The 20,389-nt window shown below is 38.0% G+C and overlaps 1 protein-coding gene across 1 annotated transcript; it reads left to right on the top strand.

Annotated features, from left to right (window-relative positions):
• The first annotated feature begins 12,857 nt into the window (after positions 1-12,857).
• Positions 12,858-13,517, top strand: LOC111909020 (VQ motif-containing protein 20). Its single transcript, XM_023904815.1, has one exon. The coding sequence runs from the start codon at positions 12,858-12,860 to the stop codon at positions 13,515-13,517; it is 660 nt and encodes a 219-aa protein (XP_023760583.1).
• Positions 13,518-20,389: the final 6,872 nt, after the last annotated feature.

The raw sequence follows: 20,389 nt of genomic DNA on the forward strand, positions 1-20,389 counted from the left end.
GCAGAAGTTCAAGTGGTTCTATAACTTTCGTACTCATGATTGTAGGATAACTCTTTCTACTCTGCTTTCCCATTTCACAAGTTGCACAAAGATGTTCTTTGTCATGCTTTAAGAGGGGTAGTCCTTGCACATTAACATGAAGAACTAGCTTGTTGATATCTTTGAAGTTGAGGTGCGAAAATCTACGATGCCACAACCAACTTTCATCTGATGAAGCTTTTGCAAGCAGACATATAGCTGGCATCCCTATAATAGGTTTCAGATCAAGAGGGAACATCTCTCCTTTGAGTAAATTACACGAATGGTCCTTATGGTTTGGGTTAATTTGCACGCTTGGTCCCTAATTTATTTTTTTAACTCGGAAGGTCCCTATTGCTTGTTTTCGTTACACACTTGATCCCTAACGTTTGGCTTTGTTACGCGTTTGGTCCCTATCTTACGTAAAAAGACTATTATTTAAATAATGAAAAATGATGTGATAGGTAAGGTAAGGTTAGGGAGGTAAGGTTGGGGGTGTGTTTATTTAAATAAATTAAAAAATCAAGGGAAAAATAATCTTTTTAGGTAAGACAGGGACCAAGCATGTAACAAAAACAAACTTTAGGGACCTTCCGAGTTAAAAAAATAAGTTAGGGACGAAACGCGCAAATTACCCTAAACCATAGGGACCATTCGTGTAATTTACTCCTCTCCTTTTCGTTTTAATCTAATGAGAACGTTCTTTGTTTTCTTCTCAATATTTTTATATCCTTCATCATCAAACGAAACTTTTAGTCTGGTTCCAACCACTAGCTGTGAAAAATTGATTAAATTGTGTTGAAGTCCTTCCACATATACCACCTAGCGAATTGAGAATTCACCATTTGTGATCATTCTATAAACTCTGATCGTGCCAAGAGAAATGTTTCCAAATTTTACTCTCCCTCCATCTTTCAGTGCCCTAGATTCTCTCAGTTCCTCTTTCCTACCTGTCATGTGACGTGAGCAGCCACTATCAATATACCATTCTGAGTCAAACTGCTCTTCACGAATTACCTGCAAAACAAAATTAAGCAGACTTAGGAACCCAAAGTTGTTTGGGCCCTTGTGAGGTTTTCATGGAAGTAGGAAAATAAGTATATGGATCAAGAAAATACATTTGTTGTATTAATGTTGTGCTATCTTTCTTAGTAATTTGAAAAACAGTTACTCTTTTTTCTTTTAGATTTGTATATTTAGAAGACTTTTTTTGCTGTTGAATTTTATGTTTAACAAATTGCTTTTCTTCTTTCTTAGACCTAGTTTCAGACTCCTTGAAATGAGCTTTAGACTTCCAAACCATCTTACTTTTGTGCAACACCCCATTTTGATAAGTACTTCGGTTTTGGTTTCGGAGTTACAGGGTATAAGCGATTCAGTCTTTTATGGGGTCCCGGGTTTTATCTAGAAGGTTTTAGGCTTGGAGGTGTGGCTAGGAGCGTAGCGCTTCCCGCCACCTTTTCATGGATATCAAGTTCGTCAGAAACGGACTTAGACTAAAGGAGTTATGGCATTTTGAAGTTATTCTCAATTTTATCCCCTAATGGGAGTTTGTGACAAGGCAGCCCTTGCACGCAAGGAATGCATGCGTGTGTTTAGCTAGGTATGCCCATCATAAGATGGGTTACGCCCAACATATAAGGATTTATGATCGCGGGTGCGGAGAGGCGTATGCCCAACATACGCTTAAAGTCCCCAAACCCTATTTTTTAGGGTGTGTCACTATATAAAGAACATTATACCCTCAAGGACCAACCTCCTTCTCATATTTTGTCAGCCACAACGACACCCTAATCCTCCCTTGAGTGTTCTTGGAGGTTTGGAGGCCATTAGAGAGCATTTTGGTGTTGTGAATTCATTTTTCAAGCAAGTGAAGAATATAGCAAGGTAGTACATAAAAGGGGAAGCAGTAGATCCAAGATTGTGGTTCCATTTCTGACCATTTCAAGGTATAAAGATTTAAACTTGGTGATTATCTCTTTAGATCTCTTAGATTGATTTTTTGGACCATTTTGGTCCAAAGGTTGAAGCTTTGTGGTCCAATCTGATTTCTAGCACTTGGAGTTGCTACTCTCAGTTCTAAATGAGTCCCTAAGGCAGAAAGTTTCCATCTTGGATGTCCTACTGGGTTCATGCATGAGTTAAGACCATTTCCATGGAAGTTGGTTATCACATTTCAAGTTTGGGATCTAGTGGTGGGTTGCAATCCACCAAGTGAAGGACTTTATGGTTTAAGACGTTGAAAAGGACTTGGATCTGTGTTTGTGCATTCTGGAGTAGAGTATTAAGCAATTAATGGGAAGGTGACTTAACAGGGGAGTACGTTAAGCGTACATGCAGGTACGCCCAGCGTACGCACCATTTAGCCTGTATGCTTAGTGTATATAGGAGTACGCCCAACGTACTCATCAGATATGGATTTGGTTTGTTTTGGGCCTCAGTTTGGGCCATGCAAGGGATTTTGGTTCTTTGGGCCTTAATGGGCCATCAGAAGTCAGATAATATGGGCCAAGAAGATGTTTGGGCTTAGGGTAAGGCCCATTAGAAGGATTGGGCCCAATTTAGCAAATTGGGCCATTAGTGGGCCACTAGTGGGCTTGGGAAGCCTACTTGGTGTTGGGCCTTTGTAGATCACGATTTAGGCCTTAAAAAGGGATCAAGTTGGTCTAGGGGTAAAATGGTCATTTTACCCTAAGAAGGATTATTGTTCTGGACTAAGTGATGTTTTGGTATTGGTAGCTCGGGGAGCCGAAGGATCAACAGCTTGGGGAATTTCCAGATAGCAGCCAAAGGGATATCAGCAGGACTTCAGCAGTGCAAGGTGAGTCTCCTCACTGTGTGCATGGGTCTACAGCCAGAATGTCGCCCCACTATGTTTGTGTATAGTAGGAACACCCAGGGGTTAGCCCTAGGCATTTTTATGATATATGTTCCGGATTACGATATAATGTCAGGCGAGGCCTAAGGTATGTTAGTATGCTAGAGGCCTTTGTTATTCTTGCATGTGTCGAATTATGTTTCCAGACCAGGTTCTGATGTCGGGGTAAGCCCGATGAATGTTATATGTTGCATAGTAGAGTATACTTGTTGTCTTTGTGATACATTTATGTGCCTAGAAGGGGGGTGAGTGTGGGCGTGGTCCCCTATCTCACTACTGTCCGAGTGTGGATGGGGTTCCACAACTCACCCGTAGCAGAACAGGGGTGAGGCCCAAGATAGGCGTAGCCTTAGAACATGAGTATAGTAGAGTATGTTTCTTTATGTGCTAGTATGTTATATGTTTTTATGTGTATAGCGGGCGAGGCCTATGAGAGACAGATCTGTATACCGAGCGGGGCTCGATGGCGGGTGGGGCCTGATGCCGAGCGGGGCCCGATGCCGGAGCGAGTCTGATGCCAGGAAAGTCCCAATGCAGCGAATAGGGGCCTAGTATGTGGTTATATATCTGTTATGTGGTAGTATGGGGAACTCACTAAGCTTCGTGCTTACGGTTTTTAATTTGGGTTTTAGGTACTTCCAGTAGCGGAGGGAAGAGCTCGAGATGATTACATCGCCCACACCGTGATATTTTAGCCTAGGATATTTTACTCTGATATGATATGTTTAGACTTGATACTTTGATTAAATATGTTTTGAATGAATGGTTTGACAACTATGGTTTTTATTATTAAATTAATACGAAAATTTTGGACATGATTTTTGGGTCGTTTTTATTTTCGATTTCACTACTGGTTTAGCTGGATTTTAAAGCTTTGGTTTTGAAACCTCTGGCGTTTAAGATAGATTTTCTGAAAAAAAAAACCTTGAGGTTTTGCAGTTTGTGAGAGTTTCACATTTGGATTGAAACATAAGGATTTTTCTTTATGCATGTAATTGGGATTTCTAGATTGCTAGAATTACTTTCTTTCCCTGAGATTTTTGTTATATTTCACATTTCTTTGGCGTTACTGAGCCACGAATTGCAGGGATGATTTTTGGATATGTGCTTTGGGTTTCGCCTTTCTCACAGGTTGTTCACTTTTAGCTGATGAGGTTTCGCATGAAACATCCTTTGTCCCACTTGGACTTCCCTTTTCGTAGCTCGATGGATTATTGAGTGGTTCTGCTACATATCTGCCTTTTACGCACCTTGAAGTCTTTTCTGAGAGACCCACAGTTTCATCTTCGTTATCGATCGATGAAGACCATAAATGTTCATCACATCCACCTTTATTATCTTCATTTACAAGGTATGTTAATTCGATATTTTGGTTTTTATCCAGTCCTATGGTTGCAAAAACTTGATTTGGGACGGTTTGAACCTTTTGATAAACAACTTTTTCTTTTAAAGACTTTGGTTTATTTTGTGAAACACGTGCAAATTATACTAAATTTTCAGAAATTAGTACTTTCTCAGGTTCTGATTCGTTATTAACAAACACTGAACAATCAACCTCATCTTCTACTGAAATTTCACTCATGTCACTGTCATCGTCGAATTCATATGTGTTTTCACCATTGAGTTTATTATCTAAACTCAACTTTGAACTCAATCAGTCAAATTTTTGTACAGTTTCGGTTTTGATTTTCAGTTTATCATTTTCATCCAAAAGCTGCTTCAACATGTTCTTATGTTCTTTGGACTTGATGTATGTTTCAATTTTGTCCATTCCCACCCCGTAAGCATCTAAAATTTCATTGGAAGAGATGATTGACTCACACTTATAACAATTAGCATCGATTTCATCTTCCTTTAATTCAAGGAAAGGTAAGATCATTTTATGAATTTCCTTACCAATCTCACAATCAAGATGTAATTGTGTAATATTGAAATAAAGCTTTTTTCCAATTAAACAAAAAATGTTGCATTGTTTCAAAAGCATTAAATTGTATCGTTGCAAATAAATAACTTCATCCCTAGAGTTAGAAATATCGGACTCCAACTTTTCAATCTGATTGTGTCGTTCATCACTCTTTGACAAAACCCTGCTGATTTGATCGGTTAGGTTAGAATTTGTCAATCGAGTTTGTTTTAAACTGTTACTTATACTTGAAAATGTGAATTTAAATTCTTTTAGTTCTATTTCTTATTGTGACACAGGAATATTGAGTGATTCAAGAATAGTGTGTACCTTATTGATCATTTGATCACACTCGTTGATTTGTTTAAACAGTGGCTTCGCAACAAAACAGATATTACTCTCATTTCCATCATCAGTTACACATCGTGACACATCATTTGTCACCACAAAACATCTTCCTTCATGGTGTGAATCCTCCTCTTTCACAACAAATCTTTTCCCGTGAGTAGGCCTGCGAACCTCCTTGTCTTCCGAGTCTGTGGACCAGACATCTACCCCGCCAAATTTGTCATCAGCTTCATTTTCCTGCACAATCAAAGCAGGCATAGTGTTATCACTATTCTTTTTCTTTTTGATTTCTTCAAGCTTTCGCAGATGATAAACTTCTTTGTCTTCTCCTTCTTTCTTTTCGTTCAATCTTCGCAGCATACACTCCTTTGCCAAGTGGTTTTTTACATGGCAATAGTGGCAATCATATCTAGAGTCTAACACCGTAAGTTTTCAAACAAAATTTTTCATTTTAAATCATATAATTTTCATAACCCTTTTCAGAAAATCTCATTTGTTGAAATGACAAACGCACTATATGTTTAATTAGTTAATAATCCAGGATCCTCATTCATGACTCTTTTCTCATGTGTGTACAATCGAGCCACCACCTTCCACCAATCCTAATAGGAACCTGAAACACATAACACATAACGCAGTAAGCACGAAGCTTAGTGAGTTCCCCAAAATACCAAATACAACAAATTCGCCACTCGAGGCTATACTCTGTAAGACCCTCCGATCAATGTGTCTTAGCGGAACTCTCCAGTCCCATAGCTCGTAGGACCCTCAGGTCCGGTCTAGCTCGTTGGACCCTCCGGTCCGATCTGGTTGAGGACCCTCTGGCCTTATAAATCGTTGGACCCTCTGGTCCAATCTGTAAAACTCCGCATGGTATACATCACAAAGAAATAACGCACAACATAACATATAAGGCAGGATAACATAATACTCAATGTAAGCACATAAGACCTTCCGGTCACACATAACTACCACTCAAGGTAAAGTATAGTGAGAAGACTCACCTCATATGATGAACAACCTTTAGTAATGTTGTTGCTATACACTGGCCTCTAACTTTGTGCCAAAGCCCATAATTATCCCAATTAGGAACTAAGTCCAACTCTCACTCTTTAGGTCTAGAGGTAGTCCACTGACCAGCCCATTAATCACCTAAAACCCATTGGGCCCACCAAGGCCAAATTCTCAATCTAAATGGCAGGCCCAACTTTAGATAAACTCCCCAAGCCTACTAAAGGCCTACTTTGCTAAACTGCACCCACTCCCTCCAATGGCCTCACCCCAAGTCCAAGTATATCCTTGGCCCATATTTTCAGACTATTGATGGCCCAACAGCCCAAAGCATGGCCCAAAACACAAAGTCCAACATAGACAAGTTACTCGGGGCGTACACCTATGTACACTAAGCGCACCGACTCGATGGCATGTACGTTGGGCGTACCTGCGCGTACGCTCAGCGTAACCTTCCTTTTAAGCCCTTTTTCCATTAAGTGCTTATTACTTCATTCTAGAGGCTACAAATTCAGATCCAGGTCCTTGTTATCCTCTCAATCCTTAAAGTCATAATCTTGGTGACTTGCAATCCACCAAATAAGCTCAAACTCAAAAGGCAACAACATACTTCCATAACAAGGGCTAGATATCATGCATGAACTCATTAGGACCATAAAGATTGAAACTTTACTGCTTATGAGACCCTTTTAGCTATGAGGGTGGCAACCCTAAGCTCAAAAACGAGATTCCAACATAAAGGTCCAAACTTGGGACCAATACAACTCCAAAACTTCACTACACAAGATCTATGCATTCTTAAGTAAAGTTATGAACTTTATACCTTAGAAGAGCTCTAAATGGTGATGATATTCCAGATCTATGAGCTCCAAACTCCCAAGTTCTTCCTTGCCAACTTCATCTTTTGAAAAACCCAAGCGTACATCACCAAAATAACCCTCTTGAACACCAAATCACCCAAGGCTGAAGATATGAGATGTCCCAAGGCTTCTCTGAGGTTGGGTAACAAACATGGAGGCTAGGGTTTGAACTATAATGTTCTATAAATATCGGCACACCCTAAATTTAGGGTTTCTGGACTTTGGACATACGATGGGCGTACGCCAAGGAGCACCTGATGTCCGTTTTTCCCTTATAAGATAGGCATAACCCAGCCTTACATTGGGCGTACCCACGCGCTTCCATTTCACATGCATGGCCTTCCATGCCAAGTTTTCTCCTTAAGGGACCATTTATGCCAAAAAAATTCCAAGTGTCATATCTTCCTCACCCGATGTCCGTTTTTTACGAACTTTATATCCATGAAAAGGTAACGAGAAGCTCTACCCTTCTATCAGCTTTACATCCTAGAGCTCACTCGAGCTCAGATCCAAAATTCATGAAAAGCCCAAACCAATACCTTTACCGATAATCTTGGGACCTAAAGTACAACTCGGACCCTCTTCTCACACACGATCCACGTTATCCATATCCAACAAGGCCTAAACCTTTCTCCTTCAAAATCTCATAACCTTCTCATACTCAGGTTACGACCCCCGAGCCTGGAATTGTAAAGCAAATCCGAAACAGGATGTTACATGGAGTAACCCATGAGCTTCTTCTCTTTCTTGTCTTCATCCTTCTGCGAACCGTTCACATTTTCTTCTTTCAGCTTTTCAGAGCTATAACTGCCCTCTCAATATCGGTTCTTGTTCCGGTTGAAGTTCTTCTTTGCGAATCTCTTTGGATTCGACACCACCACTGCAAACTATTCTTTAGAGAGTTCGCAATCAGAAAGCTCAAAATCTGAATCATCCTCTTCATCCATCTTCTTACCCTTTGCAACAAGGGCCAATGAACCCATTCCTGAGATTACTTTCACTTCTTTAGTCACTTCATCTTCATGTGACCTCAGGATACCAACAAGCTTGGCAAGTGTATAGTTCTTGAACTGCTCATGTGCCTTAACTATAGACACCATTGCCTTCCACTCTGATCGAAGTACATTCATAAATGTGACTTTTTGTTCGATTAACTCACGTCCAATGCCATGTTTTGTGATTCTGCTTAAAAAATGATTACGTCGATTGAAGGTTTGACTTAAACTCTCTTCATCCTTTTGTGAAAAAGCACCAAAATCTGAAAGCAAGAGCGTTTGTGTTGAGTGCTCAAGATCCGCATCTGTTGAGTAAAGTTCCTTAAATCAATCCCAGATGGCTTTGGTAGTGTCACAGGAACTGACCAGACGAAAAGTATCAGCTTGCAAGGCAAATTGAATGATTCTCAATGGCTTAACATTGTTGATCAGTTTTTCCTTTTCATCTCGAGGAATGTCCTTAATATCAAGAAGGAGTTTGTTATAGTCGTTTTGAGTTTTGATAACTCTTTTGCTTTCAGTGTGAACAAACGGTCCAAGAGTTATAGCCTCCCATATCAGATATCCATTATCTTCTAGGCCAAGTACATAATATTCTAAGTGAAGCGCCCATACTTCATATTCATTTGGAAAGAGAATCAAGATCCTAGTGGTCGATCCAATGCTGCTTGAAAGATTGATAGAGTTAATGTGAGAATCGTCGTGCTGCATTATGATAAGATCATTAAAAACCTGTTAAGAATCAGACGTGTAAAACTAAAGCAGTTTTAGGGTAATATTGAGATTTCCAAACAACGTCAAGAACACAGTGATGATCGTTAAGCTAGATCCAACATTAACGGAAACCCTAAAAGCTTTTAAACATAAGAGATGAGTATTTATTACACAATCTCCTGCTCTAATACCAATTGTTAAGATTAAATATGATTGAATGATCGATTAGACTCAGACAAGTTAAAGCAAGAACACAACAATGACTCAAAATATGCTAAATGATTCAAAAGTCAAGCCTCAGAAGAACTCGATGAAGAATTGCTACTGTAGAGGCATGATTAAGGTTACAAGGTGATAATCAGAGTTGCCAAAATACGATGCATACATGCATCTTAAATACTCTAACCCTAGAAAGTAAATACAGGAGGATAGGCCCAACTCATTTACAAAGCGTATTATACTTAAGGCCCAATGATACAACATAATAATCCTAACATATGAAGTTTGAATGCAAACCATAATATTTTCTACTATAATTACTATGGTTAGTAATTTACTTTAAAAATTACTAGAGCTTTTTTAGTACGAACAAAATGAAAATATTTCATATATTAAATGGATCATGACTTTTTAGACGACTTTATATATTCACATTTAGTTACTTTCTTTTTTTACATCATAAATAGTAAACTTGAATTTGGTGTCCAAAAAATATCCTTCTTAAAAAAACAATCCCATTGCTATTTTGTATTAAGAAAAAACACAAGTTTACTAGTAAATAGTGTACCAAAAAAGGTAATTGACTATATGTAAACAAAAGTGAAATTTGTTACCCTCAAAAGTCATTATCTCTTTTATACAGTATGTTGCGTAAAATGTATCCATTTCTATTCATTAACAATTCAAGTGATTTGGGTCAAATGATTTGATGTTTCATGTTGTTATATACGTAACTTATACTAAAACGTTGATAGTTTTAATGATGATGGAAAATCATTAATTTATTCATTTAACAAAAGAAGTATAAAATTATAGTTTTATTCGTATAAGATACATAACAAAATATCATTTTGTTTTCCAGACACTTGAAATAAAATTCTGAACAACACATATCAATCTAGCTAAGAGTGAGTAAGGAGAAAGTGACTAATATTTATTTATCCCTTTGGTTGTTGGGTACATTTATATTATATACAATAATATTTTTCATATAACATATAAGGTCCTAAGATTTATTATTTTTAGTATGATATATATATATATATATATATATATATATATATATATATATATATATATATATATATATATATATATATATAATTTGAGGAAGTTAATTTGTCTGGTTCTAAAACTATCCCCTAAGATGTATTTGATTAATTAAAAGCATACACATAAGGGGACATACATAGGAGAAAAACATAATTGGTTCTTTTCTTTGATGATCTAAGACCTCTTTATAAAATAGTAGGATCATATAATCATGTGTGTGATTCATCCATAACTATCAATCACTTAGTCACTGTTATGAGAAGTGAAAGAATCATATTGGAGAATATCTTTAACATCAATGATATGTCTCCAAGTAAGTATTATTTAATTCACATAGGTTTTTTTTTCATGTTTACGTATAAATTGATCTTGGATTATTCTTTTAATTTAATACATGGTATTAGAGTATGGTTTAATTTTCATGCCCTATATTTAATTTTGATTCGCTCTTGAGAATTGTTCATCACAGATCTTCATACGTCTAAAATTTCAGAGATAACATGTTTTTGTTTGGAATTCAGAAAGGTTATATGCTGAAATGGTCCTTCATTCCAATTGTGTTGTCTGGCTGATCCTTATTTGATAAAATTCTCGGTATTCATTGGGGTTAGTGAAAGATCTAACTTTCACTACCAGATTATCATATGGATTAATAAGTTATAGCATTATAGGTTAATACTTGTTTGACGTGTTGCTCGCCGGTTGGATTGCTAGTAGGATCACCCTGATAGTTGCTAAATGTATGCGAAATTGTCCAAGTGCGTTTTTCCCACTATATTGTATACTCCAGTATGTATCATCTATATGTTAGGATAAAGTTGACATATAGTATGCTATTAGGCATATAGATTAGCTTAGATAGTTGTCACTATTTATCTGTTAGATAGGTATTGAGATATTATGTGGGGAGTTAAAGGTGACCCAACCTCATGCTGAAGGCTAATAGACTCGGGCGGACGAGCTTTACGCTAAAGGCCAAGGTGCATACCAACTTCATATTGTTGGAAAAAAGTGGCGGACCAGCTTCGTGCTAAAGGCCAAGGGACGGAATAGTTTTATGTTGAAGGTCATTATGTATATGTATTATATATGTATTGTGGTATATAGTATTTTGGGGAACTCATTAAGCTTCGTGCTTACCCAATTGATTATAAATTGGTTCGTGAGAAGGGCAAGTCTTAACTATGCATATGCGTATTCATATCATGTTTTCCGCATAATATAATTATACTCTAATATATTGGATAAATAAAAATGAAAATTTTGTGTTCAATATCGAGACGTTACACCTAGGGTTCAACCTCCTTTTCTTGGGTGTTAACAAACAACATTAATGCTCCTCCAACAAATTGGGTGATCGGAGTATTCATCAGAGGATTGTTGTTTCCTCATATTTCTAAGATTTACATGTAAGGTATGAGACTATGTCTGGAATTGGCTACACAATTGGTTTTAGTAGTAGCCGATCTGCATGTTGCCCCAGCGGATGGCGCCAAATTAATGATATTATCATCATTTTGTGAGGTGATTATGTTCGAGATTAATATGGCATTGCATTGATTCTTTGTACTTGAAACAACACCATGAATTGTTAGAAGAACCATGCGTAAATGACACAATAGATCACTCCAACGGTAAAGTTACTTCAAGAGTAAGGAAGTTATAATCAAAAGGTGTTTGGGGGAGATTTAGATATTCCATGATAGGAGTCATGGATTATGTTGCGACTGCCTTCGTAAACTTATGGTCTCTACATTAGATTGTTTGTTTTGTTCCCGGTGGTTATAGCGAACATCTCATCGACGCATCATCACTAATGTTTGATTGCTCGAACGTATCATTAGTTGTTGTATGCTCTTGTACGACTTAGCATAAATACACATACTAACAATTGTGAAAAGACCGGTCTATCTTTAGATGTGAAATTTCCTTTAGTGGCTGGTTTGATTTTCTGGACTAGCCCTTCAAAAGTACACCGAAGGCCCTAACCGAGTATGATTGTCGTGTGATGATTTTAACGATTACACCATGCATGGTTCGGTTCTATTGCAGTTACATATATGTTACTAAACTGGTCTTTTATCATGACTATGATAGTCTGATTTAAGAGTGCGGTGTATAGTTGGGATTGCTATTACTATACGTCATTAAAAATGAAATTTGAATTTAGATAAAACACATGGTTGACAAGAGTCTTCTATTAAAATTAAAAGCATACAAGATAAATTGTGTATAATGATTGAAACCATCCAACATGTATTTTCATCGACAAAATATAAAAACTATAAAATCAAGTTGAAAACTCATAATCTTGTTACATGAATTTGTAAAATGGTGAGGACACTCATAAATATTTCGCATACACTCTTAAAAGATCTCGATTTGGCATACGTTCCTGCAAATTCAGGCCAACAATCGTTCATTTGGCACGCCATATCGAAATATTTTGAAATTTCAAGAGTTCTTTGTGTTTTATTCCTATCTTGCATAAATCATCGTAAATTAGGGATTTATAATTGTACGTGTTATTTTAATAAGTGAATCTTGGTTGAAATATAATTCACTTTTTTTGTCAGAACCTACCAAAAATAATACCAAGTGTGTATAAGTAAATATAATTGTAAGTTGTAACAATGAAAGTTACTATGAAATAACATTAGCTCACTTAAACATTCTGATTAATTTATTTAATTTAGATAAACATGAACATAAACTCTTTTTCTATTCGTTCATTCTCTTAACAACCTACCCCACAACAAGGAAAACCCAAACTAACACTACCCCTCCCCTCATCCACACAGTTTACAAAAACACGTTTCAGGTTTTTAAAGTTCTCATCGTTTCTCATCTTTTCCAGCATGGGCCTATCGCAATTCCATGCAAAGGAAGAACAACATGATGGTGGCGCGTACGATCAAACGCCACTCAAGATCAACAAAGACTCCAATTTCATCACCCGTCTTCCTCCGTCCTCCTCCACCACATCATCCACCACCACCTCCGACGGCTTAACAAACAAACCCCAACAACAACAACCACAACCACCACCACGACGACCCGTCATCATATACACGCATTCTCCCAAAGTGATCCATACGCACCCTCGAGATTTCATGGCATTGGTTCAAAAACTCACCGGATACACCCCACCACCGGAGGACACACAACAGACACAAGATCGGAGACACCACCGAGGCCAAGGGAACACGGAGGATAATGAGTCAACCTCTGTTGTGACGGAGGAACATGGCAGTAGCGTGAATGATATACCTCAGGTGAATTCTTGTTTTGTTGATGGTGGGGTTGGGGTCGGGGTTACAGCACCACCTTACAGGGCGGCGGGATTTGATCCTTACTTTAATCCTACGCCTGTTTTTTCGGCCAACCCAACGGATTTCTTCTGTGGATCGACTCATCAGCTTCCATTTTACAATCCCGACTCGTTATTTTTGAATCGGAATTCCTTATCGTCTTCATCTTCATCATTGCGTGTTCTCAAAGAATATCCAGATATTTGATCTATTTAATTTATTCAGATCTTAAGTTTTCATTTTTGCAGATTCTAAATAATAACTCCACAATTTGTTTGTTTATTTCAAGTATTCTTTATGGAAATAAAAGGTTCAGTTTTTGCTTGTTTTCATTCACTTTTTGTTTAAGAATATGTATTTTCGTCATTTGTATATCTTATATGGATCTACGGTGATATGAACTCGAATTAGGACTTGATTTTAGAGTCGGGATTTGAAAGAACCGAACTTTGAACCAATCCTAATTCGATTTCTGGAACATGAACTACAAAAAATTAAAACATGGTAATAATTAGATACTCCAAGTTAATCCTGCTAATACTTCACCTTAATAGCAACATGAAAGATAGCAACCGAAGACACCCAAGGACAAGACTGAAGAAACCCAAAAGCAGCAATCAAGGGATGCAAACATTAAAACGGCAAACCCTACACCAAAGCCAACGATAAGAATTCGGGAGTTTGAAGACTCCATCAATTGAAGAAAAGATTCCAGACAGAGATATAGGTACATGTTAGTCAGAAAATGTGATTCGTGTCTTCTAGAACAACACCGGATCTACTGAGCAAGACTCTCCAATATATAGGTGATGTTAACTTTACATGCTAGGACACCACTTGAACTATGATACCCAGGTACATATTTTTTTTTATTATAAGTTGAGTGTATGTGACAGATAAGTGTTGATCTGTGGGGTGATTACCAAGTATTTGATTAATGGGAGGAAATGTTGTAACATAAAATAGTCAGCTTGGAGAAAATATGGAGTATGGTGACTACATGTGTAACATTATATTTTTTGTGTTTTTTTGTCTTGTCACTTGATAGAAAGGAAGGGAAAGTAAATTGTTTAAAATATATGTGGTTTTATTTATTTACTCTTCAAAGAACCCTTATAGAGAGAGGTATATTTCATCATCCTCTCTAATAAATGAAAATAATTTTATCACATGTCATTATCTTATTAACTTTGACACATGTCATTTTTTGATATTTTTGAATAAATGTTTTTTTCATTTGTCATTTTCTTATTTTTTAATTTTTTCTTAATTAACAATCATATTTACACTTCAATTAATAATTGCTTTAGTTGAAAATAACCAATAAATTACAATATTACAACTCATATAGTATGTTTCCTTTTAAATTCAAATTTTAAATTTTAAACTTCAAATCTAAATAAATTTTTGTTTAAACTTCATATTTATTTTTTGTTTTATCCAATCTGTATATTATACGGGTCTCACAACTAGTATATATATAAAGACATATGGGATCGAAGTCTAGCCAATATGTGACACACTAATTAATGAATTGAAGTTTTCATGCATCTTTTGTCATGATGTGTGTGTATGTGTGTGTTTTAGGAGATAAGGGTAACAACTTGAGAGTACTCCATTGTTGTCAATATCATCTATATCTTCAGGCAAAAATCCTAATGACTTCAGTTGCAATGGCAAGTGACCTGCTGGACTTGGAATGACGAATTTCATATTTGAGGAAAATTGAGGTTAGCATCTTCATTTATAGACCTAGTTTTGATTAGGTTGAAATCAAGCTTAAATGTGAGTTTGGCTCATGAACTGTGTTATATATTGGACTTAAAATAAATGTAGTGTTAACTGGGATTATAAGATCATTTGGTATTGAAAATGTGAGGTTTTGATGGTAAATCTATAAGGGTTGTTGAAGTTGGAAAAAAAGGGCAAAACTTGAAAGTTTTGTTAAAGATGAAAATGAATAGCATAAACGACGTGCACGTAGCTAGGCATAGCCATGGGTAGAAATTTAGGGTGAAATGTAGTGTGCCACATAACATGTGGCAAGGGGTGATATAGCCGTTGCCTTGCATACATTTGTGAGGATTAAGCTCCACATAGCCATGGAGTCTATATATTGTCCACGTGAAATTGGACTTGTAGTCTTATTAGGTTACTAATGTATTAGTGCCTTATGGGCCTGAATTAAACCTATGTTTGGGTAGGTTAGAACTAAGCTGAATCAAGAACAGATATGTTAATTTGGTATGAACGCGAAATTGCAAATAACCCCAGTGAGAAAAAAAGGTGTCGTCAGTATAATGTAGTATATGCTACGTTGATGAATATAAATTGTTATTACATGAAGGTTAGTGATAATGTTGGTGAACACATATGGACCCCAGCGATGATCATTTATTGACATCAAACTAAAAAAATTTGTGATCCGTGTACTAACACCGGTAATGTTGGAGATCATTTATCGATACCAAAAATGATAATCTTGGTGATTGGATGACACCAACACTGATGATGTTGGGATCAAATAGATCATAGGATCTAGGATTAAACGTCAAGGGTATGATCGTCATATGTCATTATATATTGTCATACCATGGCGTTGTATTGCATAGAATATATGCATTCTATACATATTCATCTTGTATAACAGTTTTATCATCTATTCCCCTAATATGAAGTAGTGTTATTAATTTTGGCGATTTATGTGTTACTAAGACCTGAGTAAGCTCTCAAGGTTGCTCATGATTATTTGTACATAAATTAAGGTGCATGTACTAGTCTTAAGGCCAAAGAGAAAGTATCAATCTATAAATTTTATTCGTGAAGCTAGGAAGACCTATATACAAGACTAGGTGTAAAACCCGTATATTATAAGGGTCGATTAAAAAATAAAATATTAAAATTTAAATAATATGTATTTTTTGAAATAAAGAATGAACAAACATATTAATTGCAATTTACTATCATATTTATTACATTTAATACTTTACATATATAAATAAAGTATCATGTGACCTTTTAATTTTTAAATTTGAAAAAACCTATAAATTAACATGTAGATATTATTTATTTAAAAAATATAACAAAATGACAAGTGTCAAAACTCATTGGAGATTGACATGTGGCAAATATTAATCTTCATTTCTTATAGTACATGCGTTAATAACATCCCCTATGTCATTTGTAAATTTTGTAATTAATGTAATTACCTGTTTCATTGGTACACTACTAGAAAAAGGGGTTTTAATAACAAACGAATTACGACGTACAAACATATCCTTGTTAAAATTCTGTCATGCTTTGTGATTTACGACAGACATACTATGTAACCATTTGCGAAAACTTACGATGTAGAAAATGTATATCATGTCTAAAATAGAAAACCCTCTCATCGTTCTCTTCTCTCCTATTTGTTTTTGCCTCCACCGAAACTTGATGTATAAGCATTCCACCATGCTCTCAAAAAAATTAACGAAACGAAATCCATGAAAATGGAAGCTTTTTGTAACATCCAAAAATCAGGTATAGCTATTTAATCCCTCTTCTTTTCCAAGTTGTCAAAACTAGCCCATGGAAGGAAATTGTAGCAAAGGAGTATGTTGGGCGTACTAAAGAGTACGTTGCGCATACTCATGAGCGTGATCTTGACGCGGATGCTACCCAGTATGTTGGGTGTACCATAGTGTACGTTGGGCGTACTGGACTCAGACATGAAACCCTAAATGAGACTTGAGCACTATAAAAGGAATGATACGGCCTCCATCCTAGCCACCATTCCCAGTGAGTGAAACCTTAAAAGAGCTAAACCTTCTTTCTAAACTTGTGTGTGTTTTTAAGCTTGAAAGTGTCTTTGTGTGCTTATGAAGAAGAAGAGAGGGCCTTGAAGAGGAAAGATTGGAGTCCAAGCTTTTAGATCTAAGCTAAGCTGAGTGGGGAGCTTCTCCCAAAGGTAAAAAGCTTCAAACTTTACCACTCTTTTGTTATGAACATCATATAGGAGCATTTTTAGGGTTTAAGTCCCAAAGGTGGAGACTTTTTTAGCAAAGAAACTCCATGGACCTTGATCTACCCCATTTCAGTGTATCTTGTGTTGTAGATCCATAAAAATCCAATCTTGGACGTTAAGATTAAGTCGTGCATGAGATTAGGGCTTAATGGGGAAAAAGGATATGTGTTTGAAGTGATGGTGACCTTTACAACCATGCAAAGGCTTAAAGGTTTCGACTTTATGGCTTAAGAGACAGTAGAGTGCCTGGATCTAAGACATGAGCTTATGTCTTAATCTATTCAGACCAAAAATCATGAAAGTATGAAACTGGGAATTACATTGGGCATAATCCCAGTATGTGTCGCGTAGGGGGTCGAACACCCCGATTCTGGATGACCACGGAGTACACCCCACGTACAGAGCCGGTATACTATGACCACGGATGACCATGGGGTCACTAAGCATTTATGCTTACCGTGTTATGTGTTTCAGGTACTAGCGAGGATCGCGGGAAGGCGTCAGCATGATTTGTACACACTGACGGAGGATTATGTATTTGAGATTCTGGGATATATTTCACCGTGATAACATTTGACACACTTGAGTTTTGAGATGATTTATATGAGATATGTTACGTTTGTAAAATGAAAAATTGTTTTAAATTTTCACGTCATTACAATTTGGTATCAGGGCCAAGGTTTGAGGGATTCGGATGCACCTTCGGGCGTATCTGAACTCAAAATGAGGATTTGAGAAAAAAAATCATAAAAGAAACAATTTTTTTTTGAAGAGTAAAATATTTTGAAAAAAGCAAAAAGGAGCAGTGTATACAATCAGCTAGTGCCCGAATGGTAAATTCCCAATATACCCTTACATTATGTGTCATGAGATATTATGTGATATGATATGCATGCTAGAGTAGGATACATAAATCATATCTTAGGACTAGGGTGGCTTGATATGTGATGCCTTAGCCTAGGAGTTTATGCTGCTGTAAGTTGCTTTGAGTACATGTACGTAGCAGAGAGTAGCTTGTGAGAAGTCTTCTTGAGAGTAGGCTGAATTCAGGGGGTATAGAGTACTTATGAATTGGGATCCTAGGAGGAGGACTTGGTGTGGACACGATTACAGTGTGGAAGGTAGTATTGGGTCCGTACTACTGAAAGCACCGGATCGGTAAACATCCCAAGGAAGAATCCTTAGGGTGCTAAGGAACAAGTAGGAACGGTTGATCGAGTGTGAGTAATCTCGGCCGAGTCTCTGATTATTTTATGTCATATTTCAGAGGCCATGGTGGGAATGTGCCACAACCTTGGAGGCATTGGTACCAGTGGTACTAGCGATGAGGAGATCCGTAGGATGATTCACGAGGAGGTGGCCGCAACCATTCGGGCTGAGATACCAGAGATGTTTATGTCTATGAAGACCATGCTGATTGAGACTTTCAACGAGCAATATGTTGCTCTAACTGAGGCTGCTACTGCTGCCACCGTAGCTGTCATCGCTGCTAGGCCGCAAGGGGGTGACTCGTTGCCGTACCGAGATTTTAGCAACACGAAGCCACCAGAGTTTGATGGGGAATAGGATCTGATAGTCGCGATGAGGTGGATCTATGGTGTTGAGGGGTGTTTCTACACTTGTTTCTATCTGGAACATTTGAGAGTACGGTTCGTGCTGAACCAGCTTCGCTTGGGAGCGAAGGACTGGTGGAAGTTTGTGACGACAGATTTTACTCCTGCAGAGCTTACCGCGGTGACCTAGGAGAGGTTCACCACTATGTTCAGATACGAGTATGTTCCCCCGGTGGAGAGGGAACGTTTGGCCTAGGAGTTCTTGTCCCTCAAGCAGGGGACGGAGTCTGTGACGATGATCACGCGTATGTTTCATAAGAGGGCATTGTTTTGCCCTAAGCAAATATCTACCGAGTAGGTACGCATGAGTTAATATTTGAGCATACTGAGGAGAGACATTTGGGAGTTAGTGGCGAACTCGACATACCGAACATTTTCCGAGCTCCAGGCAAATGCTCGGAAGAGGGAGATCGAGCTAGAGACTCAAGCCAGGGAGGAGGCCGAGTCTCAGAGAAGGGACAGGCAGCTGGTGCAGTCTCAGCCAGCAGCCAAGTGGGCAAAGCCCGCAAATACGAGATCTGGAGGCCAAAAGGGCTGCACTTGTAGGAAGTTCGGTAAGGGACATGATGGAGTTTTTCGAGCAGGTGCTTGCTACAAATGTGGCAAGGAGCGGCATATAGCCAAGGATTGCCCCAACGGATTCATGGTTTGCTTTCATTGCAACCAGACTAGCCATAAGAAGGCCGAGTGCCTGCAGTTGATTCAGGGATCAGCACAGGGATCTGCATCTTCTACCACTCGAGCTACAGAGAGTCAGCCCGTGAAGGCCGAGGCACCGAAGGCTTGCGGGAGAGCCTTCCAGTTGACCGTGGAGGAGGTCCACGCAGCACCTGATGTTGTGGCTGGTATGTGATCTTTTGCTTATTCTTTTGTTTATATTTATGGGGCTTATAGGTGATATGTTTAGGCACTTTTCTTGTGAATTCTATACCTACTTTGGTGTTATTTGACTCGGGTGCGAGTCGATCTTTTGTGTCATTAGCGTTTAGTCAGCACATCAATATCCGACGAGAGGCGTTGAGTCGACCTCTGCGAGTTTCTATAGCTGACGAGCGAGCATTTTTTGCTACTGATGAGATTCGAGGATGTGTACTCGAGATTTTTGGTGTTGAGTTCTTGATAGATTTGGTACCGATTGCGATGGGGGATGTCTATGTCATCGTAGGCATGGACTAGTTGAGCCGATTCAAAGTTGTTATCGACTATGAGCGTCAGTTGGTAACCATACGAGACTCTGGTGGGGGAGTACTTATGGTGTATGGCGAGGGTACCCGATCTGGATCAGCATTTTTCTCGGCTTCCTGAGCGAGACGAAGTCTACAGCAGGGTTGTAGAGGGTTTGTAGCCTATGTGATGGATACACGAGTTGCCACAGAGAGGCCGAGTTATGTCAGTGAGGTCCCGATAGTGCAAGAGTTTCTGGATGTTTTCCCCAAGGAGTTGTCGGGTGTGCCTCCCGA

This window comes from Lactuca sativa, chromosome 2, assembly GCF_002870075.4.
Source record: "Lactuca sativa cultivar Salinas chromosome 2, Lsat_Salinas_v11, whole genome shotgun sequence".
NCBI lineage: Eukaryota > Viridiplantae > Streptophyta > Magnoliopsida > Asterales > Asteraceae > Lactuca > Lactuca sativa.